The following is a 26,969-nucleotide window of genomic DNA, read 5'->3' as shown; positions in this document are numbered from 1 at the left end:
GTTTGGTGATGTCCACAGCTGTGGTCCAGGAGCGACATCTGTGGCTGAACCTGGCTGACATGCGGGACGCTGAGCGGACCCGTCTGCTTAACGCCCCCTTGTCCCAGGCCGGCCTCTTCGGCGGTGCAGTTGAAGACTTTCCCCAACAGTTTTCAACTGCCCAGAAACAGACCGAGGCCATCAGACACATTCTGCCCCGCCGGCCCGCTGCTGCCTCCACCTTGCCTGCCGGGCAGACGCCTCAACCTGTTTCCCGCCGAGGGCGCCCTCCTGCGGCTCCCGCCCCTCCCGCCCGGACCACGCAGGTGCCTCCACCCAGGGCCGGTCGCGGAGGAAGCCGTAAGAAGGCGCCACAGCCCTCTCCTGCCCCGCCCCCCGCTAAACGCCGGGCCAAGCGGCGCTCCTGAGACGGGCTGCTCAGGGATGATGGTTGTTTCTCAGGAGGTGGTAGCAGGACCACTCCTTCCCCCGGTGGAGGGCCGGGGGAGAATCTTTTGTTCTCCACTCCCCGCTGCTCACCCACGGGTGGGCAGCACCCTAATGTGGTTAAAGTCAGAAACAATCCCCTCTTCCCTGAGCTCACAGAGTTCTCGGGCGACACAGAGCGCCGCCCACAAGCCGTACTCTCCTCGCCCCCCTCTGTCCCAGAGGCGGTTGACACGGCGTGCCGTCCACGGACCGCTTCGCCCCTGTCCCCTTCTGTCGCCAGACCCCTGGCAGAGCAGGCCCCCGCGGGACGACCAGCCTGGTCCTCCCCTGGCCCCCTCTGCCAGGGCGCGGTTGCTAACTGTGCCCCCTCTCCGGGCCGCTATGCCGTCCACATCTGGGCCAGTTACTCCGCTTCGCTGCCCCTCCGGGGGGATGCCTGTGGCTCGCATGATCCCGTTGGTTCAGTTCCTGGGAGCCTGGCTAGAGCTTCCCCGTCTGTCCCACTGGATCGCGCGTACCGTCAGGCTCGGCTATGCGATTCAGTTCGCACGGTCTCCTCCCCGCTTCAGGGGAGTCCGCTCCACTTTGGTCGGTGGCAATGCCCCTATCATGAGAGCAGAGATTGCCACCCTGCTGGCGAAGGGTGCAATCGAGACTGTCCCTCCAGCCGAGATGAGGTCCGGCTTCTACAGCCCCTACTTCATTGTCCCCAAGAAGACCGGTGGGTTACGGCCAATCCTGGACTTGCGCGTGCTGAACCGCTCCCTTCACAGGATGCCGTTCAAGATGCTCACCGCCAAACGCGTTTTCGAATGCATACGGCCCCAGGATTGGTTTGCAGCGATCGACCTGAAGGACGCCTACTTTCATGTCTCCATTCTTCCTCGACACAGACCGTTCCTCCGGTTTGCTTTCGAGGGGCAGGCATACCAGTACGCGGTTCTCCCTTTCGGGCTAGCCCTGTCTTCTCGCATCTTCACGAAGGTCGTCGAGGCGGCCCTTGTTCCCCTTCGAGAACAAGGGGTTCGCATCCTGAGTTATATCGACGACTGGCTGATCCTAGCTCACTCTCGAGATCAGGTTTGCGAACACAGGGACCTAGTGCTTCGGCACCTAGCCCGTCTGGGCCTTCGGGTCAACTGGGAGAAGAGCAAACTTTGCCCCGTGCAGAGGATTTCTTTTCTCGGTATGGACATCGACTCGGTCGTCATGTCCGCGCAGCTTACGAGCGAGCGCGCGCAGTCACTGCTGACTTGCCTAAGACAATTCGAGGGCAAGAGTGCGGTTCCACTGAAACTTTTTCAGAGGCTCCTGGGGCATATGGCATCTGCAGCCGCGGTCACGCCGCTCGGATTGCTTCATATGAGACCGCTTCAGCTTTGGCTTCGCGACCGAGTCCCGAGGTGGGCATGGCAACACGGCACGTTCCGAGTACCAGTTACTCCGACCTGCCGTCAGTTCTTCACCCCGTGGGCGAACCTCGGTTTTCTCAGGGCCGGTGTCCCCCTGTCATGAGCTTCCCGGCATGTTGTTGTCTCAACAGATGCCTCCACCACGGGCTGGGGCGCCATGTGCAATGGACATGCTGCTGCGGGCTCCTGGACAGGACCCCAGCGGCTGTGGCATGTCAATTGCCTCGAGTTGTTGGCAGTACGCCTTGCCCTGCACCGCTTCCGGGCGTTGCTCAGGGGTCAACACGTACTAGTCCGTTCAGACAATACCGCCACTGTAGCGTACATCAACCATCAAGGTAGTCTACGCTCCCGCCGTATGTCACAACTCGCTCGCCACCTCCTCCTATGGAGTCAGAAGCATCTGAGGTCGCTTCGAGCCATCTTCATTCCCGGAGCGCTGAACTGTGCAGCCGACGAGCTCTCACGGCTTCAGCCCCTCCCTGGAGAATGGCGACTCCATCCCCAGTCGGTTCAGCTGATTTGGGACCAGTTCGGGGACGCGCAGATAGATCTGTTTGCCTCTCACGACTCGACCCATTGCGCCCAGTTCTATTCCCTGACCGAGGGCACGCTCGGCATGGATGCTCTGGCGCACAGCTGGCCGCAGGAACGCAAGTATGCGTTTCCCCCAGTGAGCCTTCTTGCGCACACTTTGCGCAAGGTCAGGGAGGACGAGGAGCAGGTCATTCTGGTTGCCCCTTACTGGCCCAACCGGACCTGGTTCCCCGAACTAGTACTCCTCGCGACAGCACCTCCCTGGCCGATCCCTCTGAGGAAGAACCTTCTTTTTCAGGGACGGGGCACCCTATGGCACCCTCGTCCCGATCTTTGGAACCTCCACGTGTGGCTCCTGGATGGGACGAGGCAGGTTTGAGTACCCTACCACCAGCGGTGGTGGCTACCATCACTTCCGCTAGAGCGTCGTCCACGAGACACGTCTATGCGTTGAAGTGGAACCTCTTCGTCAACTGGTGCTCTTCTCACCGAGAAGACCCCCGGAGATGCTCGATCAGTGTTGTGCTTTCCTTCCTTTCAACAGGGGCTGGAGCGAAGGCTGTCTCCCTCCACCCTGAAGGTCTATGTTGCCGCCATTGCCGCACATCATGACCTCATCGAAGGTAAGTCGGTGGGGAAGCACGACCTGGTCATCAGGTTCCTGAGAGGAGCGAGGAGACTAAATCCTCCTCGTCCTCCTCTCGTTCCCTCTTGGGACCTCTCAGTGGTTCTAACTGCCCTGAAGAGTGCTCCCTTTGAGCCCCTGCAATCAGTCGAGCTTAAGTTCCTGTCTATGAAGACAGCGCTCCTGGTTGCACTGGCCTCCATCAAGAGGGTTGGGGACCTGCACGCATTCTCCGTTGACGAAGCGTGCCTGGAATTTGGGCCGGCTTCCTCTCACGTGATCCTGAGACCCCGGCCTGGATACGTGCCCAAGGTTCCTACCACTCCCTTTCGGGACCAGGTGGTGAACCTGCAAGCGCTGCCCTCGGAGGAGGCAGACCCAGCCTTGGCACTGCTCTGTCCAGTACGCGCTCTCCGCGCCTATATAGACAGAACGCAGTGTTTCAGGACCTCAGACCAGCTCTTTGTCTGTTATGGTGGGAAGCTGAAGGGAAAGGCTCTCTCCAAGCAAAGGTTGTCTCACTGGATAGTGGACACCATTGCTTTGGCTTACCAGCAGCAAGGTCGACCGTGCCCCCTTGGTGTGACTGCCCACTCCACCCGGAGTGTGGCGTCCTCTTGGGCTCTAGCGCATGGCGCCTCGCTAACAGACATCTGCAGAGCTGCAGGCTGGGCGACACCTAACACATTCGCCAGATTCTATAATCTCCGAGTGGAGCCTGTGTCCTCTCGTGTACTCGCTTCAACCAGCTAGTACCGGACCCGCTCAGTTGTCTTCGCTTGCTCGCCATTCCACTCCACGGACTGGATACGTGCGATATTTTCCTCAGGTGAGCTTCTCCGAAAGCCCTGAGCTCCTCCAGCACTCCTGACGTCGGCACCAGTGTCTATTGCCTGCGCGTCGGCTAGGTGCCTCCCGTGTGCATGGTCCCTCCTCTGAGCGACCCCCACATGTGTATTTCCACTGTAAGCCTCTCTGAGCGTGTGTCTTTCCCTTGGCAAGCCACCTTGCCACCCCTGGGGTTGAAATATTCCACCTGCGGCTGGACACCCCAGTGTTTTCCATATGCTTCCTTCGGGTCATATGTGTATTCTCTAAGTCCCCTCCCCTCCGGGCTGGCATTAATTGCATACTTCCCCTAAGCTTGGGATATGCTTCCCAGTGCACCTTGGTATTCCTGTGATAAATGGAGTCCTTTGTCCAGGCTGACAGGGATCTCGATTTACGCAGGGCACTGGAAGACAGCTGAGAAGGTGGCGTGATTAGACTGGTAACCCCATTCGTCGTCATCCGACGTAACTCGGAGTGACAACGAAAGGGAACGTCTACGGTTACGTATGTAACCCTCGTTCCCTGAGTAGGGAACGGAGACGTTACGTCTGCCTGCCACTTTCCGCTGTACCGCGGGGATCGCCTGAGCTCAGTCTTGGCTCCTCAGCGAAGAAACATATCTGCTTGCTGCCGGCTTCCTCCTTTTATACCCACGAGGTGGGGCGGAGTTACGCCATGCAAATTCCGCAGACCCATGGCATTTCCTTGCCATTGGCTCGTTTTGTAATACTCGAAGTTGATAGGCTTTCTAAGCGAAACCCCATTCGTCGTCATCCGACGTAACGTCTCCGTTCCCTACTCAGGGAACGAGGGTTACATACGTAACCGTAGACGTTTTCTCTCTCGCAGTTCTGACTTTATAACACGCAATAGAGACTTTATATCTCGCAATTCTGACTTTATAAAACACAACTGCGACTTTATTTCACGCAATTCTGACTTAATATCTCACAATTCTGACTTTATATCTCACAATTGCGACTTTTTTTCTCACAATTCTGACTTTTTATCTCACAATTCTGACTTTTTATCTCACGATTCTGCGAGATATGAAGTCAGAATTGTGAGAAAAAAAGTCAGAATTGTGAGATAAAAAGTCGCAATTATTATTATTTATTTATTTAGTGGCGGAAACAAGCGTCCATAATAAAAAGTAAAAAATAACAGCATTTAATTAAAATAGAAATTTTATAAGTCTTTACTATCACTTTTTATCAATTTAACAAATCCTTGCTGAATAAAAGTATTAATCTATTTTTTTTTAAAGAAAGAAAGAAAAGTACTGACCCCAAACTTTTAAACACATATTGGTAAGATTTCTATTTTAAATAAATGATGTATTTTCTTTAACTGTTTAAACTCAGAATCCTGAAAAAGTAGGACGTCGGGAAAGTAAGAGCAGAAGACGAATCCTCTTCCACAAGAGAGTTAGTGCTCCTTTAGACGGGACTGTTTCATCGCCTCGTTAGAGAAAACCTGCTGGCAAAGCAGGAACATCGGGAGCTGGATGTTCGTGGGTGAGGGAATAAAGCCATATCTAATGTACTCAACACTATACTGTCTGCACTTCTTCTTGCTTTCCGCCATGATGTTTGAATGTGTTTTGATATCAACATTGTTTTAGTCTACGTAATTGTGCTTTTGTTCATTTTGATTGGACACATTACTCTTAAACCGCGAAGCTTGTGTACATTTTGATAAAAAATAAACAGCCAAAGTAATGATTATGCATGAAACATTTGAATTATTAGGGTACATAACCTAGCAATAGCCTACATAAGCAGAGAGTAGCCAATTTCTTTTCATTTTTAATTGTTTTGTTTAAAAGTAGACATTTCAAGCTTTCTATAGATATACTTCTCAGGTCTGTGAGTTAAGTAGCATATTTATTATTCCAGGCAATTTGTTGATGAAACATTGATTAAAGTGAAGATACAATTTATACTAAACGAAATTCACTTTAAAGAAAGGCTTTCTACAAAACAAAACTTAATAAGAGGTCAAAATAATGTCCCTTTTCATATAATTAACATAGATGAAATTTAAAAAATAACATTATATTATTTAAACAAATACGAAACGTATGTTTAAGTTTTTTAACTTATAATTAAGCGTCACACCGCTCGGCTTTGCTCACATGCTCTGGTGTGTGGCCTATACATGCATGTGTGTGTGCATGTGTGTGTGCATGTGGGGGAGGGGTGCGAGTTTCCAATAATAATCGAATAATACCCAATTTTTGCTTGAAATGCCCATCCCTAAGAAAAATATATAAAACACGAAATCATGTACAAAATAACTACCATCTCTGTCTGACAAACGATGTTACAACTACTATTAAAAACATGATGTATACACTCAAACTTCCATTGCTTGTTTTCCAAAAGTGAGCTTGAACTGTTTTTTCCCCTCATAATTATGAAAAATTAATCTTTCATTAGTGTTTGTCTCCCTCTGCTGGTACAACACAAACACATTCAGGCTCTATATTTACTCTAAAACTCCAACATTTTTGAGTTTATTCTGTGTATTTATACAAATAAAATGGTTAATCTATGAATGAGAAACTGTAATTTGCTGTGAAATAAAAGGTGTTTCACTGCCGCCTCATCAGGTCTGTCAGAGGATCGTTGAAATGTAAATGAAGTCTTAATTTATAACAGTGAAGTCACTGTATCTTCAGTCTCTGTTGATTCTGTTGACTGTGAGTCTCTGTAGTGGATCCTTATTCACCATCAGATGATCATCAGAAGATCAGACTGTCATCTATAACCTAAAATAAAACACACAAACAGTCACATATGCAGTATGAGATATTACGTCTGTCACATCTTTTCATAAGAAAACTAACTAGATAATCTATATTAATTCATTCTCAAACATGATAATATAGCTTCTATCTGATGCTCAAAGTCACTTTACAAAATCAAAAGCACATGAAAGTTCACTTTCACACAACGGACAGCTGATCCAGAACCAGCAGAAATCATCATTACACTCACTACACATTTAACATCAGTTAATAACAAACAACACAAATCTTATCACACACATAAGGCGTCTTTACACAGAAAAAGCGGCACAGAAACCAAATCTGAAGCGGATTAAAATCACAAAATGTGCATTTACACAGAATGTTTATTGCTTCTCTGATGCGGCATAAATGGAATATTTATCTGATGCGCAGGAAATAATACTTTGAACATTACTATTTTAAAACTACAGTTTTAACAAAGTGTTATAAAATGAATTTAAAAATAATTAAAAAAGAAATAAAACTTGAGATAAATAAAAATACAGATTTTTAAATGTCCTCTGTGTGCTATAGCTATCTCACGCTTTGCTTGTCATAATTCTGTGGTACTGATAGCTATTTTCTATTTGTTAATAAAAGTGTTCCAGGTGCAACAAATGCTACAAAGAATTTTTACACCAGGAAGATCACCGCAGGATTAAAAGAGCTCGAAAGTTTTTTTTCTTTTTTTCTAAGAGCCAGAAAGAACAATTATGCTATCGTTAGTGTTTCAGGCAGGTTGTGTGTGTGTGTGTGTGTGTGTGTGTGTGTGTGTGTGTGTGTGTGTGTGTGTGTGTGTGTGTGAAATATTGTCCTCAAGAATATGATTTCTGGAATATAATATAACACAGTGACGGTGAATAAGCATTTACCGTATCTGAGAGAAATGTAGCGGTGCGTTGATCTGCCAGTCTCTTCACAGGAAGATTACAAACGGCGAAAGACAGTTGATTACACACGTCCACGACTCTGTTATTTTGGTGGTTTTCTTCACGATGTGAGTACAGGACACTTTTACTTTATTGTCCCTTGTTGGCTGACAATGTTTACTTTGGCTAAAACAATATGGAGCTCGGTCTATATGTTCTGTCTTCCGCTTCTTGATTCTCGCGCCGCGCGTTTGGTTGTCATGACAATGACGTAGTTTATAGCGACACAAGTTCCCGTTCATTTAGACTGAACCAAAGAAAATATCAGAGTCATCTTTGATACTAGCGGCTGAGGCGGGTCAGACCGGCATATTCTCAGTTTGCTTTTATGCGGCATTGTGTCTTTACATAGAACTTTGAGCAGACACAGAGCCGCTTCAGAGCAGCCTGAACTCGGCTGTGTAAAGATGCCTATAGAGACAGTTAAAGGGGAAAAGCTGAAAATAACACCCATATTATTATGGAAGTAAAATAATGCCAAATGTTTTTGAAACAAAAAGTCTGTTGAATTGTACTACTTGAAAAAAATATGCATTGCATTAACCCTGCTTGTATTTTAATGCATTGTATTTTTAGGGCTTGCATTTTTATGGGCTGAAATTTAGCATGGTTGAATATTTAAGCAGTGAATATTTAAATTCAAAACATTTCAAACACATTTTCATTAGTAAAATTTCAATAATCCATATTCACCTTTCATATTTCACTTCCAAAATATTAAAACTGATTAAAAATACAACCTATAATATTCAACAGGCGGTTTTCGGTCCATTTTATTTCGCTTTGCAAATTCGCTTCCACAAATTCAGTGGTTCAAATTCGACAGTAAATTCAACATTGACGTCCAGGAACTGCAGGAAAAGCAGTAGATTACCGAGCATAATCTCCATCTGCTGTTAGTCGACCTCACCAGCAGGGGGTGCAAGCGCGTGTTGTTGTCGAAGACCAGAGCAACAGTTAGAGCAAGCCATTCATTCATAAAAACTCATTTACAACAATGTAAGTGTATCTGTGATTGTTATGTTTTATGTGAAATTCAGTGTCTTCACGATTACTTTCTCTATGTAGCCTACATGCATATACCGTGAACGAGATTATAATGTTATTCCCCCGATGCGGATGTAAACAGGTTGCGGCGATTGTGCTGCATGCAGTAGACTACTAGGGTTTCCCTCAATACGTCAGGATTCCCCTGCTGGACCTATAAAACGCTTAATGGACTAATACAGTGATATAAAAGACCAAACTCGCAGGCAAGCAGAAGGACTCAGAATATGAACTTAACACGCAAAGTTTAAAGCTGAGCGTTTCTCAGTGATACTTGGCTTGACATTGGACATTCGCAGATTTAGGGACAGTCTGTAAAGTTACATACGACATTGGTATAGACCTTATGTAGCCACGCCCCTTTTCAACGCTGAGCTCGTTGTCTTTTGAATTCCGGTCTGTATTTTTACAGCGATCTTGCGTAGTTATGAATGAACGGCTCGTTAAAAAAAATTCCAAGGTCCATTTGTTAGGACATATGCTTTACAATGCTTATGATAAACATTACAATGCTCGTGATAACTTAAGTTAACTCTACAATAAGTAAATCAACTTCACCTGCTAATTACTCCTCGACAGCGATGCCATAGAAATATACAGAGCGAACGCAAAAACGGAAGTTCAAAGACAATATTCTAAAGATGGCGGCGCCCTCGTTTCTTTGGTGCATAAGGTCTATACACGTTTCTAACTTCAATAGCATTTGAAGAGAACGACTTGCAGTCATAAAACCAACTGTAAAGTGTCCATGTAGGTGTCAGGCATAATGCACAATTTATTCAAATAAATTGAAGTTTGCTATTGAAGTTAGAAACGTTTGGGCCTTTAGGACTACCAATGTTAATTTAGAGACGGTCCCTAAATGTGCGAATGTCAAGCCAATTTTACATTTAATTATTTAGCAGACGCTTTTATCCAAAGCGACTTAAGTTACAGTTAAACTAACAATATAGGACAACAATATGAAAGTGCTATGACCCTTCCCAGTTTAATCTAATGCAATACATGTAGTCATACTTCCCCAATGAGGTGCGAGTTTGGTATTATATCACTGTATTGGTCCATTAACCCTCTATGGCATGACTTTTTATTTTCTGGGGAAAAAAATCTTTCACCCAATTTTTTGGGAGCTTGGGGGTCCCTGATAATATATCCATCATAAAATGTGAGCCCCCCTCACCCCTGAACCAGATATTGGTTTGTTGCCTCAGGGCAACAATGTGCTACGAGGGTACACAAACTCAAAGGTTTTCTACATAGGTGGAATAGGGAAAATAAGCAATATGTGCATTAGAAAAAGTATACTCTTGCGTGTGCACTACATATATTCATGCACGTGCACTACACATATTCATGGGCGTGCACTACATATACTCTACGCGTGCACTACACATACTCTGCGCGTGCACTACACACATACTCATGCGCGTGCACTACACATACTCATGCACTTGCACTACACATACTCATGCGCGTGCACTACACATACTCATGCACTTGCACTACACATACTCAAGCGCGTGCACTACATATACTCTACGCGTGCACTACACATACTCTGCGCGTGCACTACACACATACTCATGCGCGTGCACTACACATACTCATGCACTTGCACTACACATACTCATGCGCGTGCACTACACATACTCATGCACTTGCACTACACATACTCATGCGCGTGCACTACACATACTCATGCACTTGCACTACACATACTCATGCGCGTGCACTACACATACTCATGCACTTGCACTACACATACTCATGCGCGTGCACTACACATACTCTGCGCGTGCACTACACATACTCATGCACTTGCACTACACATACTCATGCGCGTGCACTACACATACTCATGCACTTGCACTACACATACTCATGCGCATGCACTACACATACTCTGCGCGTGCACTACACATACTCTGCGCGTGCACTACACATACTCATGCACTTGCACTACACATACTCATGCGCGTGCACTACACATACTCATGCACTTGCACTACACATACTCATGCACTTGCACTACACATACTCATGCGCGTGCACTACACATACTCTGCGCGTGCACTACACATACTCATGCACTTGCACTACACATACTCATGCGCGTGCACTACACATACTCTGCGCGTGCACTACACATACTCATGCGAGTGCACTACACATACTCATGCACTTGCACTACACATACTCTGCGCGAGCACTACACATACTCATGCACTTGCACTACACATACTCATGCGCGTGCACTACACATACTCATGCACTTGCACTACACATACTCATGCGCATGCACTACACATACTCTACGCGAGCACTACACATACTCTGCGCGTGCACTACACACATACTCATGCGCGTGCACTACACATACTCATGCACTTGCACTACACATACTCATGCGCGTGCACTACACATACTCATGCACTTGCACTACACATACTCATGCGCGTGCACTACACATACTCATGCACTTGCACTACACATACTCATGCACTTGCACTACATATACTCTACGCGTGCACTACACATACTCTGCGCGTGCACTACACATACTCTGCGCGTGCACTACACACATACTCATGCGCGTGCACTACACATACTCATGCACTTGCACTACACATACTCATGCGCGTGCACTACACATACTCATGCACTTGCACTACACATACTCATGCGCATGCACTACACATACTCTGCGCGTGCACTACACATACTCTGCGCGTGCACTACACATACTCATGCACTTGCACTACACATACTCATGCGCGTGCACTACACATACTCTGCGCGTGCACTACACATACTCATGCGAGTGCACAACACATACTCATGCACTTGCACTACACATACTCTGCGCGAGCACTACACATACTCTGCGCGTGCACTACACATACTCATGCGCGTGCACTACACATACTAATGCACTTGCACTACACATACTCTGCGCGTGCACTACACACATACTCATGCGCGTGCACTACACATACTCATGCACTTGCACTACACATACTCATGCGCGTGCACTACACATACTCATGCACTTGCACTACACATACTCATGCGCGTGCACTACACATACTCTGCGCGTGCACTACACATACTCTGCGCGTGCACTACACATACTCATGCACTTGCACTACACATACTCATGCGCGTGCACTACACATACTCATGCGAGTGCACTACACATACTCATGCACTTGCACTACACATACTCTGCGCGAGCACTACACATACTCTGCGCGTGCAATACACATACTCATGCGCGTGCACTACACATACTCATGCACTTGCACTACACATACTCTGCGCGTGCACTACACACATACTCATGCGCGTGCACTACACATACTCATGCACTTGCACTACACATACTCATGCGCGTGCACTACACATACTCATGCACTTGCACTACACATACTCATGCGCGTGCACTACACATACTCTGCGCGTGCACTACACATACTCTGCGCGTGCACTACACATACTCATGCACTTGCACTACACATACTCATGCGCGTGCACTACACATACTCTGCGCGTGCACTACACATACTCATGCACTTGCACTACACATACTCATGCGCGTGCACTACACATACTCATGCACTTGCACTACACATACTCATGCACTTGCACTACACATACTCTGCGCGTGCACTACACATACTCTGCGCGTGCACTACATATACTCTACGCGTGCACTACACATACTCATGCGCGTGCACTACACATACTCATGCACTTGCACTACACATACTCAAGCGCGTGCACTACATATACTCTACGCGTGCACTACACATACTCTGCGCGTGCACTACACACATACTCGTGCGCGTGCAATACACATACTCATGCACTTGCACTACACATACTCATGCGCATGCACTACACATACTCTACGCGTGCACTACACATACTCTACGCGTGCACTACACATACTCTGCGCGTGCATTACACATACTCTGCGCGTGCACTACACATACTCATGCACTTGCACTACACATACTCATGCACATACTCATGCACTTGCACTACACATACTCATGCACTTGCACTACACATACTCATGCGCGTGCAATACACATACTCATGCATTTGCACTACACATACTCATGCGCGTGCAGTGCACATACTCTACGCGTGCACTACACATACTCTGCGCGTGCATTACACATACTCTGCGCGTGCACTACACACATTCTCATGCGCGTGCAATACACATACTCATGCGCGTGCACTACACATACTCATGCACTTGCACTACACATACTCATGCACTTGCACTACACATACTCATGCGTGTGCACTACACATACTCATGCACTTGCACTACACATACTCATGCACTTGTACTACACATACTCATGCGCGTGCAATACACATACTCATGCACTTGCACTACACATACTCATGCGCGTGCAATACACATACTCTACGCGTGCACTACACATACTCTGCGCATGCATTACACATACTCTGCGCGTGCACTACACACATACTCATGCGCGTGCACTACACATACTCATGCGCGTGCACTACACATACTCTGCGTGTGCACTACACATACTCTGCGTGTGCACTACACATACTCATGCGCGTGCACTACACATACTCATGCGCGTGTACTACACATACTCATGCGCGTGCACTACACATACTCATGCACGTGTACTACACATACTCATGCGCGTGCACTACACATACTCATGCGCGTGAACTACACATACTCTGCGCGTGCACTACACATACTCATGCGCGTGCACTACACATACTCTGCGTGTGCACTACACATACTCATGCGCATGCACTACACATACTCTGCGTGTGCACTACACATATTCATGCGCTTCCACACGCACACACACGTTACTTTGCTAACTGACCCTAACTGACCCCTGACTGACTCCTAACTGACCCCTGACCTCCTAACTGTACCTCAAACTTGATTTAGGGATCCACTCTTCCTGACTCTCCTCAAACTCACTGTCTTCACACTCAGAAGGAATGACCCTAATCATGTTCATTTCGCCCATAAAATGTTCTTGTGTACATTTCCTGCAAGTATCAGTAGATCGCAAAAACATTATGAACTATGCCTATTGGTGCGTTCAAGTCATGTCAGAAATATTGTAATTACGATTTGAATGCACATGATTGCCACCACAGAGTCTTCATAGTTTTCAATCATGATAAATTTATTTCTGAATGCTGACAGTACAATGTAGTTTGTACGCATTATGTGTACTCCAAACTACATTTCCCATCATTCTCTGTGGCAGTATAATAATAATAATAATAACAACAACAACAAAACATAAATGACACATAAAATACATATTCTTTGAGTTTTCTGAATTTGTAAAAACAAACCTCCCAAGAGAACCATGAATGCACCATATGGTCCTAACCCTATGATATTGCCTGAACAAAAGTGGTCTAACTGCACAGTGTTGCCCTGAGGCAACGAACAAAAAAATATATGAATAAATATAAAATAAATATTTAAACATCAAACATACTTCTTAGGTACTGATGCACATGCAAATATTTTTTAATATAAAGTTATTTTAACTTAAACATGTTAAAAAGTTATTTTTATCTTACTAATTGGTGGCACCTTGTACCATGTGGCTTTGCTTCATTAAAGGACTGCTCCACCCCCAAACAAAAGGTCACACCCACTTTAGCCCCTCATTTCATTGAACAGACATGTCAGGTGATATTATATATTTTAAAAAATATATATAAAAAAATTAAAGCGGTGGTGTGAGGTCCAAAAAGGTAGTTTGTTGCCTGAGGGCAACACCATGCTACGTTAAGCGCTTTGTCCTGATGAAGGGGAATCCTTGAGTATGATGAGGTATTGAGGGAAACCGATTATAATCCCGTTCATGGTAGAAAAAGTTGATAACATGTAAGGCTACACAAGGAAAGTAACAATGAAGTTAATGAATGAAACAGATTTGTGCCTTTATCATCTTTTCCGCATATACTGTATATTGACCCAGATAATCATCACAAAAAACTTAATGAACACTCAATTGTTGTAAATGAGTTTTTATGAATGAATGGCTTGCTCTAACTGTTGCTCTGGTCTTCGTCAACAACACGCGCTTGGTGAGGTCGACTAACAGCAGATGGAGATTATTTTCGGTAATCTACTGCTTTCCCTGCAGTTCCTGGACGACAACGTTGAATTTACTGTCGAATTTGAACCTCTGAATTTGTGGAAGTGAATTTGCAAAGCGAAATAAAATGGACCGAAAACCGCCTGTTGAATATTATAGGTTGTATTTTTAATCAGTTTGAATATTTTGGAAGTGAAATATGAAAGGTGAATATGGATTATTGAAATTTTACTAATGAAAATGTGTTTGAAATGTTTTGAATTTAAATATTCACAGCTTAAATATTCAACCATGCTAAATTTCAGCCCATAAAAATGCAAGCCCTAAAAATACATTGCATTAAAATACAAGCAGGGTTAATGCAATGCATATTTTTTTCAAGTAGTACAATTCAACAGACTTTTTGTTTCAAAAACATTTGGCATTATTTTACTTCCATACATTATTTTCACAATCAGTCACAACAGTATGAGCAGAATTAAACTCATATTAAACAGTTTAAATTTCAGAGACCTACAGAAACTGAAGCTGAATTTAAAGGACGAAGTTCGGTATTTTACAATTAAAGCCCTGTTTTAAGATTGTGTCTGATGAAATCGAACGGTTAAGATTAAAATTTGGACACATGCTGCTGTCCCGAGAATTTTAGGTTTCTTTGGTAGCACCCCCCCACCCCCACAATGGTTTCATATGTGCACTGGAACAATCATACATAAAACGCATTAAACTTTAGTTTACAAAGACTTGAAACTCACCGAGTGGTCTGGGGTTTTCACTGATATGCTCACACAAAAATCGCTGCAAACGATGCTTTCCAACAGGTGTTTTACCATTCATTGTAAAACTGTGGACCTATTTTTCCAAACGCCTCACAACCGGACATTCTTCCGTTGAGAGCTTGAATAATAGACACTCCAGCACAGTTGGTGGCGATAATGCACCTTTGCCAATGTTTGGATAGCGTAGCCTACGATACCGCGACTGGAAGACTACAGAAAGAATACAAACAACCCCATCTCCGTTTCCGTCGGCGGAGTAATAACGTACCTCACAGAACATCCAATACAAGTCAATGGAGTTGGACAAAAACTACGATAAAACCTGCTGGAAAGCATCTTTTGCAGCGATTTTTGCGCGAGCATATCAGTGAACACCCCAGACCACTCTGTGAGTTTCTGTCACAGTTCATTGATTCACTGACTCTTTCTCGCGCTGTGTTTGTGTATGTGCGTGAGTATGGGCGTGGTTGCTGATCAGCCACTGATTGTCATCAGCGCAAGCTGATTCTGATCAGCGATCTCTATTTATACCTTGGTCTTTTGTCTTGTGTTTGTCAGATCATTGTTTGATGTATCCCTGTGCAATATGGTCTTCGTCTGGTGTTTCCCGTTCCTGTTTGGAGTCGTGTCGAGTTTACTGTCTGCCTGCCGTCGTGTTGAGTTCCTTTCTGCCTGCCGTCATCGGAGGATCCTGTCTCATCTCTTCACTTCACGGATTATCGGGTGGCTATCTCTTCATTTCACGGATCATCGGGTGTCTGTCTCATCACGTCACAGATTGTCGGGTTGCTCATCTGCCCCCTGCGCTACCACTGTGCTTTGGACTGTGTCTTCTCATCACCCTCATATCTGTTCATTCAATAAATCTGGTTTTCTGCAATTGCATCTTCTGTCATCATTAACCCGTTACAGTTTCACGTCTTTGTAAACTAAAGTTTAATGTGTTTTATGAATGATTCTTCCAGTGCACCTATGAAACCATTGTGGAGGTGGGGGGTGCTACCAAAGAAACCTAAAATACTCGGGACAGCAGCATGTGTCCAAATTTTAATCTTAACCGTTCGATTTCATCAGAAACAATCTTAAAACAGGGCTTTAATTGTAAAATACCGAACTTGTCCTTTAAGACTCAATATCTGATGATCTCAGACACAATATTCACACACACACACACACACACACACACACGTCACAGGGTGACTACATTCAGCGGGGGAGGAACGCACACCAAGGAATGGGTTCTGCCGCCGTTGTGGAAACACAGCCCCGATGTCGTCAAGTTAAGTGCCGTTTATGTCTACTTCGTAGTTCAATATGGTGGGATAATTGACTGCCTGTGACCATAGACAGTAAAAGAAATGGACACAGCGACCCCATTGATTTCAACGGAGAAAACTAAAGCCCGATTATTGCACTTCCTTACTGATGGCTGAGCGACTGCGCAGGCTCAAACTGAGCTTGACGACAGTCTGACAGTTGTAAATCTACTAGTAGCTGTGCCAAGACAAATCTGAATCACCTAATTCTTCAAACACGTTGCTGAAATATTTTGTCCTGTTACTTTTATGGACTCTCTATCTATGGGCTTCTCCCTTGACTTTATGCCTCTGTGTCCCCACGATTGCGTCATAGACAGTAAAAGATTGCCTGCGAGCTTCTCTTCCGGTCTATACGATAATTTCTCTAAAGTGCGACAGAGAGTCGCGTGGTTATGAGGCAATCGTTAGCCTATTTTTACAAAAACGGCTTCTACGGGGCCATAACGTAATATACAAAGTAATGGAGCCTTTTATACATTGTCGTGTTTCTTTAGAAATAAATAATGGACAAATGAAGTCTTAGGACACCTCAGATGTAAAGTTATTAGCTGTCAAAGTGACGCCAAAATGAATGGGAGTCAATGGAATGCTAACAGCAGGTGAAGTTCTGCTACAATGGTGGCCCCTGCGAGGCTTCACTTTCCGGCTGATGGATTACCCCCTTGCCTGTGACTCCCCTGATCTGTACGTTATTGTGAGCTTCTCTCATATCTTGGTTTCTCTGCCTCACTTCCTTCGTCAGTAAAAGCTTTCTAAGGTGTTTTCTCGGCCCGACTGCTCTTCTGCTCTCTTAATGCAGCAACTAACCAGTCCAGCCCAACTTCAGGAAGACGTTTGCCTGGATACTGTTCGTTTCAATTGGTCACAGTGAGTTTACTGTTTTGAAATGCCCTGTTTCTTGAAGTGTTCACATTGGGAAGTCTCTTGCTGTTTGAAGTGTGTACATGAGTGTTTTGACGGGTTTTGTATTGTTTGGTCTGCACCTAGGCCACTACGGTCCCAGATAATCAGTCACCTGTGACCTGAGTGGGTTATGTTGGCAACTTGAGTTAACCCTGAGTTTTATAAACAGCAGCTGCTTGGACACTAACTAGCTTTCCATTGTCAAAGACACCTGCTGGAGAGAACGAGAAAATGCTGTGTTGATGCTAACTAGCTTTCCATTGTCAGAGCCCCCTGCTGGAGAGAACGAGAACTTGCTGTGCTGATGCTAACTAGCTTTCCATTGTCAGAGCCCCAGCTGGAGAGAACGAGAAATTGCTGTTGATGCTAACTAGCTTTCCATTGCCAGAGCCCTCTGTTGGAGAGAACGAGAAACTGCTGTGTTGATGCTAACTAGCTTTCCATTGCCAGAGCCCCCCTACTGGAGATGACGAGAACTTATTGCGCCGTTCCTAACTAGCCTTCCACTGTCCAAGCCCCTGCTGGAGAGAACGAGAACTTGCTGTGTTGATGCTAACTAGCTTTCCATTGCCAGAGCCCCCCTACTGGAGATGACGAGAACGTCTCAGGTTACGACTGTAACCTATGTTCCCTGAGAACAGGGAACGAGACAATACGTCAACGACGCTATGGGGGGAACGCCTCAGGCGTGACAGGTGTCTGAAATCACTATCAAATCACGTCAATCATATTGACCGGCGACAGCCCGTGAATCATTAGCGTGAATGATTAACGTGCGACCTGGAAGTATAAAAGGGCGCCTTGCAAACATGACAAATCACCTTATCGTCTGAAGGGACTGTACGGTAGGCAAGCACCGCGGCATGGCAGGGAGACGTATTGTCTCGTTCCCTGTTCTCAGGGAACATAGGTTACAGTCGTAACCTGAGACGTTCCCTTTCGAAGGGAACTCAACAATACGTCAACGACGCTATGGGGAACGATATACCAACGCCGCCATGCTAAGGGGAGTGCATGCCAAGTGGCAGTGACAACTGTCAGAACCAGCAACTTCAAATGAAACGCTAGAACCACTCACCCTCAGGTCACACTGGGCTGTCAGTGACAGCATTCCCTACGGTCATAGCCCAAGCTACAGCCTCACAGAAAAACCTTCATAAACATGGTTAAATGAAAGGTCTACCTGGGCCAGCTCCGGGCCTGGAACCTCAGCTTCCAATTAGAAGGGGTCCCTTCTAGGGAATGTGGCTAGGGAACCCAAGGGAACCCCAGCCAGTCACTATTCAGGGGAACGTACTCACCCCGAAATGCCACCAGGACGGCCTGACCTGGCGCCAGTACATAGACACTTCGTCAGGCCAAATCCTGTCTGTCTGAAGACAGAGCCTCTGGACAAATGCCTTAAGTAAGGCATCCAACCCGAGGGACTGCGAAGCTGGCAGTGAACCACTCGGCCCGGATCTCAGAGACGGGATATCCCGGAGAGTATGACTCAGCATAGTGCTTTCCGACCCTTGCTAGCGAGGGGAGTTTCTCTACTCGATCCACGGATCAACCCAGTGTCTGTGTTTCAAAACACTGAGGAGGCCTGTGAAGGCCTAAGGGCTGATCTAACTGGGAGGCCTCACGAGAGGCCTACGACCGTCTGACCAGACTCAGGAAGCCGCATGCTCATAGAGACCCTCGTGAGGGGAGCACAAGGTCTGCCTGGTAGGCAAACCAGGCTGTAGGCAGAAAAGGTTCCGGGAGGGAACCTTTAGCAGAGAATGAACACTTTAGCGAGCCAGGGCGCAAGCTCGCCTTCAGCAGCTGCCTATTAAGGCTAGCTGAAACTGATAGCAAGAGACCACTAGCTTCATAAACCCAGCACCACTAGGGAGCGTTACAGGGAGGCCCGGAGAGGCCTACTACCTGATCCTTTAGGGAGGCACGTGAGGCCTACTACCTGATAACCACAGTACGTGGGAACTCACCTTCAGGGAGGCCCGGTGAGGCCTGCTACCCTACGACCACAGTATGTGGGGAGCTCACCTTCAGGGAGGCCTGGAGAGGCCTACTACCTGGTAACCACAAACTGTGGGAACTCACCTTCAGGGAGGCCTGGTGAGGCCTACTACCTGACTGTTCTCAATCAAGGAGGCCTGGAGGAGCTTACTACCTGATAACCCCAGTATGTGAGATGCTCACCTTCAGAGAGGCCAAGAGAGGCCTACTACCTGATAACCACAGTACGTGGGAACTCCTCCTTCAGGGAGGCCCGGTGAGGCCTGCTACCTTACAACCACAGTATGTGGGGAGCTCACCTTCAGGGAGGCCTGGTGAGGCCTACTACCTGGTCACCACTATCTGTGGGAACTCACCTTCAGGGAGGCCTGGTGAGGCCTACTACCTGACCGTTCTCATTCAAGGAGGCCTGGAGGAGCCTACTACCTGATAATCACAGCATGTGGGGAACTCACCTTCAGGGAGGCCTGGTGAGGCCTACTACCTGACAGCCAAAATATTTGGGAGCCCACATCCAGGGAGGCCCAGAGCGGCCTGCTACCTGACAGCCACAATATTTGGGAGCTCACATTCAGGGAGGCCCAGAGAGGCCTACTACCTGATAGCCAACGTAAGTGGGAATTCGCCTTCAGGGCGGCCGGGTGAGGCCTACTACCCGATAACCATCTTAAGTGGGAATTCACCTTCAGGGAGGCCTGAGTGGCCTACTACCTGATAACCACTGGTAGCTTTGAGCCCTGAGTCCGGGTGAAAGTATAAGGTGGCCTGCTAAGGCCAGCCAGCTGGGGACTCGCCTATCAGGGAGGCCTGGTCGGGCCTACTAGCTAATAGCAAGTCATATTCTGCCATAAAGTACACTGTTGGAAACCATACTACACAGCATAATTCACTAATGGGCTTCCAGTAGCGCTATAAGGTATGTCCCACAATGTTGGGACTCACCTCCGAGGAGGCCTGTTTAAGGCCTACTACCCATCAGTGAGTCAACTGCCCGAACCACCAAGGCCAACCACGTAAAGTGAGCTGGCCTACAGTGCCCTCTGGGGGGCTGTCCAATCAAGGAGGCCTGCTGAGGCCTACTACCTAATGGCGCAGCCTTCGTTGGCAGAAAAACTGTTTACACAGCGCCTACAGCATCCTGGTGCCTAATCACATTGCCCATGGCAGTGTACTCCGCAAGAAAGCTAGCACCCTTAAAACAAGGGGAGTACAACATACGCCACTCTGCCTCAACGGAGGCCCCAGTTAGCCAGGGGCCTACCATCTATGCATGGGCGTCAGCTCAGGGCAATGCTCTGGCTTCAGGGGAGCGTACTTCGACCAAAGAAGAAGTGAAGCTTACTTCATACTCGACCCGAGCCATAGTGGTGCGAGGTGGGATAAAACAGAACTGGGAGTGAAGTGCTCAGACCTACCCTGTATCACAGGGGAATACTCACACCTCACCCTGAGGTTACCAGGGTGCGGGCCTGCCAGCGGCTCTAGGGGTGACAGAAATGTATCTGTGCCCAACCTAGGGGAGTGGGGCTTGAATGAAAGCCAACCACCTACAACCTAGCGCTCGAGCAGTAGCTCAGCGAGGTGAGTGAAGCCTAAACTGGCGGCCTAAATCCGTAGGCCAGTTCTGCATGGCAGGGTCGGGCAGGAAACCCAGTCTTCTTCGTGAAGCGAAAGACGGCCTAACCCTGCTCAATAAAGACATATATACCACGGAGGCCTGTTTGAGGCCTACCATGTCCTTACAAACCATCCTCAGCACCACGCTGCATTACTCTAGTCACCCCAGAATGCAGAGAAGGGGGCGGGCCTTGGCCTAACGACTCCCACGGGAGGAGGCTGTTTATACAGGGATGCTAGAAACCAACATTCACACAGTGAAGGGTCAGAGGAAGAAATGCTAAAATTTTTAGGAGAGCGCCTCTATTATCCCTGGCACAGCCTAGGCCAGCTACAGAGGCGGCCCTGGTAAGGGCCAGCCTGCAAGCATAGATCTATCTGAGGGCTCGGAGGAGCCACAGCCTTACTAAAGAATATAGTCTGTATTATTCCATACAAAGGGCTGCAGAATCGCTCAGCCTAATGAAAACCCAAACAGAGCTCAAGGGGCGACATACTCAGGAAGAAGTCAAACGGACCTGTGGGCCGGACATAAGATCTATCTGAAGCTCTAGCGTCAGTCAACACTCTAAGTAAAACAATTTAAAGAGAGAGACCAACCACTCTACCCTGAGGTGGCTAGCAGCCCGAAGGCTAACACAGTTACCGTTCTGGCCACCTAACGGGGAACTTCAGGGCCCTGATAATCCAATAAAGTTCTCTTACCTTATTACCTTGACATGACCCCATGACTCTACAGGGAACGAGGTCTGTAGAGAGATACATTTCGGAATTTTTATTCACAAAAATTTACTCTTGAAAAGACCAGACAGCTCACCTGCGGCGTGCGGAGTGAAGACTCGCCAGATAGTTCTTTATGAACCTGGGGTCCCCCACTTTACATGCCTGAAAGAGGCGTTTCTACTAACCAAGCCTAGGCGGGCCATTGGAACATCGTTCTTATCATAGGCCCAGCGCCAGGCCTGATGTAATGAACGTCTGGGGAGTCAGAAGAGAGGAGAGGGCTGGATTCTCTTTTTAATGAAGCCCTCCGGGGAGATTATCCATCAGCGACGCTGTATGCGCTTGTGCTGGATAACCTCCCTCAGATCCCTCTTCTAGCGGGAGTCACGCCTTTCCTGCGCCCTGTTCCTCCACAGAGGGGGCGCACGAGAGGCGACACTGGCTCTCTGGCCCTGTCTACGGTCCTCAGATCGTGAAGGGCCAGGCCCTCCCGCCTGCCTGGGCGTGGAACCGGATCTCAGCGGTATGTAGGTTTTTTCCTAAAAGCAGCTGAGCGTGCCTTCGCCTCCCTGAACTTCCCAAGCCCCGCCTCCACGGCGGGGCCAAAGAGTTCAGAGGGCGAAACCGACGAATCGAGGAGAAAGGCCTTCTCTTTCTCCTCAACGTCGGCCAGGTTTAACCAAAGCTGTCTCTCCGTGGCCACCATCGCCGCCATCGACCGACTGATCGTGGCAGCAGTTTGTTTGGTGGCCCGGAGCGCAAGAGCCGTGGTTCGGCGCGGCTCAGTAACTGCCTTAGGGGACAACCCTGCCCCCTGGTCGAGATCCTGCAGCAGGTCAGCCCGGTATGCCTGCAGCACCGCCATGGTGTGCAGGGAAGCACCAGCCTGAACTGCTGCCGTGTATGCTCTGCCATTCAAACGCGCTGTTGTCTTTAGCGGTTTGGATGGCAGAGTTGGAGCTCTCAGTGTCGACGCCTGCCCAGACACGAGATAGTTTGCAAACGACTCGTCAAATGGGCGGCATCGACACATACCCATGCTCTGCGATCCCATCAACATCAGCGAAATTAACCCGCTGATGTCAGTGAATACGGGCAGAGCATGGGCTCTTCCATGCCCTCTCGATCTCCGTGTGACGATCAGGAAGGAATGGAAGGCTCACCTGAGCTGGTGGTGTATGGCCGGGGAGAAACCGATCGCCGAGCCTACCGCGAGCGGTCTCTCCTCTAGCGCGTCGCCATGGCAACTACAGCCTGTTGGCGGCGCGCTCCACAACATCCACCAGACCTGCATACACGGGGCAGGGTGGCTGAGAGGGTTCAGGATCTACCTGATTATAAACCTCCTCAGCCATCTCCTGCTCGTCCTGAAGAGCAGCAACTGCAGGAAACCGTCGGTGAAAAATCCTCGTCATCGACCTGCAGTTCGCCCTCGTCAGCCGTCGAATCATCTGAGAGGTTTACAGCACTCTCAAGATGATCGACGAGCTCTATCTGGAAGCCCATGATGCAAGTCGCCGCTCTGCCTCGGCACGAGCGGGACCATGAGAACCAGACGTTGAACCCCCTTCACTCGAGAAGAGGGCCAGACGAGAGCGAGCGTTTTAAGAGAAAAACGCTCACAGTTCACACAGAGGATTCCCTCGAGAATCTCCCGTGCGCGCTCTTCTCCCAGGCAAGAAAAGCACACTCGTGTGCTGTACATTTAATTTTCTTACCGTTTCATTGAATAGCGTTTTCAAACAGACAGTCCCTGAAGACGATGAGATGATTTGTCATGTTTGCAAGGCGCCCTTTTATACTTCCAGGTCGCACGTTAATCATTCACGCTAATGATTCACGGGCTGTCGCCGGTCAATATGATTGACGTGATTTGATAGTGATTTCAGACACCTGTCACGCCTGAGGCGTTCCCCCCATAGCGTCGTTGACGTATTGTTGAGTTCCCTTCGAAAGGGAACTTATTGCGCCGTTGCTAACTAGCCTTCCACTGTCCAAGCCCCTACTGGAGAGAACGAGAACTTGCTGTGCTGATGCTAACTAGCCTTCCACTGTCCAAGACCCCTGCTGGAGGGAATGAGAACTTGCTGTGTTGATGCTAACTAGCTTTCCATTGCCAGAGCCTTCTGTTGGAGAGAACGAGAAACTGCTGTGTTGATGCTAACTAGCTTTCCATTGCCAGAGCCCCCCTGCTGGAGAGAACGAGAACTTACTGCGCTGATGCTAACCAGCCTTCCACTGTCCAAGCCCCTGCTGGAGAGAACGAGAACTTACTGCGCTGATACTAACCAGCCTTCCACTGTCCAAGTCCCTGCTGGAGAGATTGAGAACTTGCTGCGCTGATGTTAACTAGCTTTCCATTGTCAGAGCCCCCTGCTGGAGAGAACGAGAACTTGCTGTGTTGATGCTAACTAGCTTTCCATTGTCAGTGCCCCCTGCTGGAGAGAACGAGAACTTGCTGTGTTGATGCTAACTAGCTTTCCATTGCCAGAGCCCCCCTGCTTAAGAGAACGATAACTTACTGCGCTGATGCTAACTAGCCTTCCACTGTCCAAGCCCCTGCTGGAGAGAACAAGAACTTGCTGTGCTGATGCTAACTAGCCTTCCACTGTCAGAGCCCCCTGCTGGAGAGAACAATAACTTGCTGTGTTGATGCTAACTAGCTTTCCATTGTCAGAGCCCCCTGCTGGAGAGAACAAGAACTTGCTGTGTTGATGCTAACTAGCTTTCCATTGTCAGAGCTCCCTGCTGGAGAGAACGAGAAATTGCTGTGTTGATGCTAACTAGCTTTCCATTGTCAGAGCCCCCTGCTGGAGAGAATGAGAAATTGCTGTGTTGATGCTAACTAGCATTCCATTGCCAGAGCCCCCTGGAGAGAACGAGAACTTACTGCGCTGATGCTAACTAGCCTTCCACTGTCCAAGCCCCCTGCTGGAGAGAATGAGAACTTGCTGTGTTGATGCTAACTAGCTTTCCATTGCCAGAGCCCTCTGTTGGAGAGAACGAGAAACTGCTGTGTTGATGCTAACTAGCTTTCCATTGCCAGAGCCCCCTGCTGGAGAGAACGAGAACTTACTGCGCTGATGCTAACTAGCCTTCCACTGTCCAAGCCCCTGCTGGAGAAAACGAGAACTTGCTGTGCTGATGCTAACTAGCTTTCCATTGTCAGAGCCCCCTGCTGGAAAGAACGAGAAATTGCTGTGTTGATGCTAACTAGCTTTTTCATTGCCAGAGCCCCCCTGCTGGAGAGAACAAGAACTTACTGCGCTGATGCTAACTAGCCTTCCACTGTCCAAGCCCCTGCTGGAGAAAACAAGAACTTGCTGCGCTGATGCTAACTAGCTTTCCATTGTCAGAGCCCCCTGCTGGAGAGAACGAGAAATTGCTGTGTTGATGCTAACTAGCTTTCCATTTCCAGAGCCCCCCTGCTGGAGAGAACAAGAACTTACTGTGCTGATGCTAACGAGCCTTCCACTGTCCATGCCCCCTGCTGGAGAGAACAAGAACTTGCTGCGCGAATGCTAACTAGCCTTCCACTGTCCAAGCCCCCTGCTGAAGAGAACGAGAACTTGCTGTATTGGTGCTAACTAGCTTTCCATTGTCAGAGCCCCCTGCTGGAGAGAACGAGAAACTTCTTTGCCAACGCTAACTAGCTTTCCACTATCCAATCCCCCTGCTGGAGGAAACCCGTAGCTGCTGCCCTGCTATCGACTAGCCTCTTGCCCCAGCCTCCTGCTGAATCAAATGAGAAACTGCAGGGCTGACATTGACTAGCCTGTCATGGCCTAGTCCTCCTGGGAGTAATTTTCACCCTAAGACTTTTTTTAAATTTAATAAAAAGAAAGGTTTTGAAGTTATCCATTGAGGCCTTAGTTATTTGTGGGGATACGGTTTGCTCCTCAGAGCAGTATAGAAACAAGAGAGGCAGCTTGCACCCCTGCCTGTGACACACACACGGTGTTACTGAACCTGAACTTTTATTTCTAGTGAGTAAATCAGCCATTTGAACTTTAAATTAAAATATGATGATGAAAATCATTAAAAACTATTCTTACATTATTGTCTCCAGTTTATGATGTGGATCATCCTTCAGATCCTTCAGCAGCTTCACTGAGTCTCCTAGTTTATTCCCAGAAAGATCCAGTTCTCTCAGGTGTGAGGGGTTTGATCTCAGAGCTGAAGCCAGAGCAACACAACCTTCATCTGTGACACCACAATCCCTCAACCTGTAGAGAACAATGGCACACATTAAGCCTATATCCAGAGATAAACATAACACTTAAACAATAAATAACATGGGCAAGTTTATTTATATTCCATACACTATGGCAATTCAAAGTGCTTTACATAGGCTAGAGAGGAAATAATCACAAAATAAAAGCAAGGAAAATTCAAACAGTTATTAAAAAGCTTTACTTGGAAAGGAATTATAATAATCACACTATAGCAATTCATAAAGTTCTGCATAGAAAATAGACACAAAATAAAAGCATGTTTAATGTATTTGTAAGCATTTTAAGGAATGTGTGTGTTAGGGCTGGGAGATAAAAATAGATTCACCAAACTATCGCAATTTTTTTGTTTACGATTTTAAAATGGATTTTTTTTATTCCAGAATCGATATTGATTCAAATTAGATTGCTTTATTTTTGTCCTTGCTTATAGACGAGGTTGACAGAAGTTAGCCACTCTTGTTCAATAGAGGATGAAACGTGTCATTATCTATGAGTGTCGTAATATCCCTTTCAAGTGGACGCGTGGAAGCGGCGTGAGACTGACGGTACGGATCCACTTTTGCGACACGAATGAAGCGTGGTGTCGTAACGCCTCTCACATTTGTAAGTTGATGGGCGTTCCTCAAGTTTACCACTATGGGCCTG

The 26,969-nt window shown here is 47.5% G+C and overlaps 1 protein-coding gene and 1 long non-coding RNA gene across 3 annotated transcripts in view; both read right to left on the bottom strand.

Moving 5' to 3' along the window:
* Positions 1-5,629: 5,629 nt before the first annotated feature.
* The window catches only part of LOC143730847 (NLR family CARD domain-containing protein 3-like), a 128,258-nt gene continuing 106,918 nt past the window's right edge, over positions 5,630-26,969 (bottom strand). For both annotated transcript variants that reach the window (XM_077221416.1, XM_077221417.1), the window contains exons 9-10: positions 26,145-26,315; positions 5,630-6,607 (exon numbers count right to left, since the gene is read on the bottom strand). In XM_077221416.1, coding sequence (XP_077077531.1) covers positions 6,601-6,607; positions 26,145-26,315 — 178 coding nt within the window. In that variant the 3' untranslated portion in view covers positions 5,630-6,600. The remainder of the gene's footprint in view (positions 6,608-26,144; positions 26,316-26,969) is intronic.
* Positions 23,338-23,755, bottom strand: LOC143730860 (uncharacterized). Its single transcript, XR_013200668.1, has 2 exons — positions 23,509-23,755; positions 23,338-23,470 (listed from the first exon to the last, which is right to left on the bottom strand). It is a non-coding gene; the product is annotated as an uncharacterized LOC143730860 (long non-coding RNA).

This window comes from Siphateles boraxobius, unplaced genomic scaffold (genome assembly GCF_051911475.1).
Source record: "Siphateles boraxobius isolate OS27281-9 unplaced genomic scaffold, OSU_SipBor_1 82, whole genome shotgun sequence".
Classification (NCBI taxonomy): Eukaryota; Metazoa; Chordata; class Actinopteri; order Cypriniformes; family Leuciscidae; genus Siphateles; species Siphateles boraxobius.
This window is presented reverse-complemented; position numbering and strand designations above follow the sequence as displayed.